The following is a 1,718-nucleotide window of genomic DNA, read 5'->3' on the forward strand; positions in this document are numbered from 1 at the left end:
GTCTGTCCGGGAGCTGGCTGCGTGGGCTCACTCCCCGGGGCCGTGTGCCCTAGCCAGTGGGCGTGTCGGGGACTGGCCTGGGGGGCGGTGCAGGGAGCGAGTGGGCTCTGAGCACCCAGGGCCAAGGGCTTGGAAGCCACCCCACCAGCCTCAGAAACCTGGCTGGACTGCAGGACGGGAGCTCTGCACCAGCTGTCCCTTCAGGAGGCAGGTCTCGGGGCCGCCTGCAGGGGGCAGTGTCCGCCACCGCAAGAGGGAACAGGGAGGAGGCGGTCACGTCCTGTGGCTTCAGGGGCGAGGGTGGGAGGGTTCTGCAGCGACCACCCCGGCACAGAGGGGGGTGTGGGGCTGGGGTGCTCACGGGACAGGGTGAGAGCCTTGTTCTCTAAAGCAGCTGGGACCGCACACACCAGGGGACACGGGTGTTTGAAATGCAGGTAACAGTCACGTGCCATGGGATGTTCGAGTTTTCAAAACTCAAAACATTACAAATGTAAAAGCAGACAGGCTGGAGTCCCTACCCCCAGAGACAGGTCAGGCCCCCCAACACACACACACACAGCACCTGTCCCCGCCCACCTCGTGCTGGGGCTGCACTTGGTGGGGTTCCCGCCCGCCCCGCTCCAGTGGCCAATCTATTACAATGGACTCGGTTTGAGGCCGGGCCTGGACGGGAGGCCGGAGCCAGGGGCCCACGGAACTGGGGCCTTGCAACTTACACTTCCCTGGCACGGCCCACACCCACAGGAGGGGTTCCTGGGGCCCCCTGTGTCCCTGGCCTGGAACCTGGGCTGCCGGCCGCGGAGCCCGAGAACACAAGGGGACCAGGACCCTAAGGACACGCAGCCAGTCCTGCACCGGGGACCGGAGAGGAGCAGCCCAGCTGACCCGGGCCGGGAGGGGCGGGACCCTGCTGTGGACCAAACTCAGCCTCGGCCAGGCGCCTGCCCTGAGGCCTCTTCTCCCCCGCTCCCCCGCCGGGCCTCAGTTTCCTCATCTGTATAGTGGGTGGTGCGTCACCCTAACCCTCCTAGTAACTCTCTGTGCTCCACCAGGCCGGGCTGGGCTTCCGGTGAATGGCCAGCCTGTGGGAGCGGGCTCTGGGTCTAGGGTCCCGGGTCCGAGTTCCAGGGGCCAGGGCCCACCACGGAGGCCCCTTGACAGCCAGAGGGAAACCCCGTGTCCTCCCACGCCATGCTCTGCCGGGTGAGTTAGAAAGTGTGAAGGGCGCCGTGCACAACAGATGTGCGCTGTGGCGGGAAGAAAAGGGCGAGAGCAGGTCTGAGTCCTGACCCCGGGAGCGGGGGGCACATCCCCCCATGGTCGCCCCCTTGCTCCCCATGCGGGACGGCCAGCCACACTGCTGGCCACGGAGCCCACGTGATGAGGACACGGCTGCTCGGGGGGAAGGGCTGAAGTGCAACCACATTCTGATTGGACGACTTGCCTCCGCTGCAACGACTCACTGACTCACAGTGAGACGCGAACCTGGTTCCGATGGAGGGGGCCCGGCCACGTGGGCCCCGGGACAGGATCGCCACCCAGCCCCCCCCCAGCCGGGAGCCCGCGGGACCCACCTGCTCCGTTGGCGACCGGGGCCTGGCTCCTCGGAGGCTGCTGAGCCGCCTGCTCCTCGGTCCTTGAAGAGGAAGAAGGGGTGAGGCCTCTATTGTCCAGACCAGGCGGGCGTTGGAGCCGGGCGGCCCCGCTCAGAGGGG

The 1,718-nt window shown here is 67.3% G+C and overlaps 1 protein-coding gene across 1 annotated transcript in view; it reads right to left on the reverse strand.

Annotated features, from left to right (window-relative positions):
• The window catches only part of GRAMD4 (GRAM domain containing 4), a 71,294-nt gene that overhangs the window by 29,214 nt on the left and 40,362 nt on the right, over positions 1–1,718 (reverse strand). Inside the window, exon 5 of the mRNA XM_015570732.1 lies at positions 1,475–1,639. Coding sequence (XP_015426218.1) covers positions 1,475–1,639 — 165 coding nt within the window. The remainder of the gene's footprint in view (positions 1–1,474; positions 1,640–1,718) is intronic.

The sequence above is a fragment of the Myotis davidii genome, unplaced genomic scaffold (assembly GCF_000327345.1).
Source record: "Myotis davidii unplaced genomic scaffold, ASM32734v1 scaffold67, whole genome shotgun sequence".
Lineage (NCBI taxonomy): Eukaryota > Metazoa > Chordata > Mammalia > Chiroptera > Vespertilionidae > Myotis > Myotis davidii.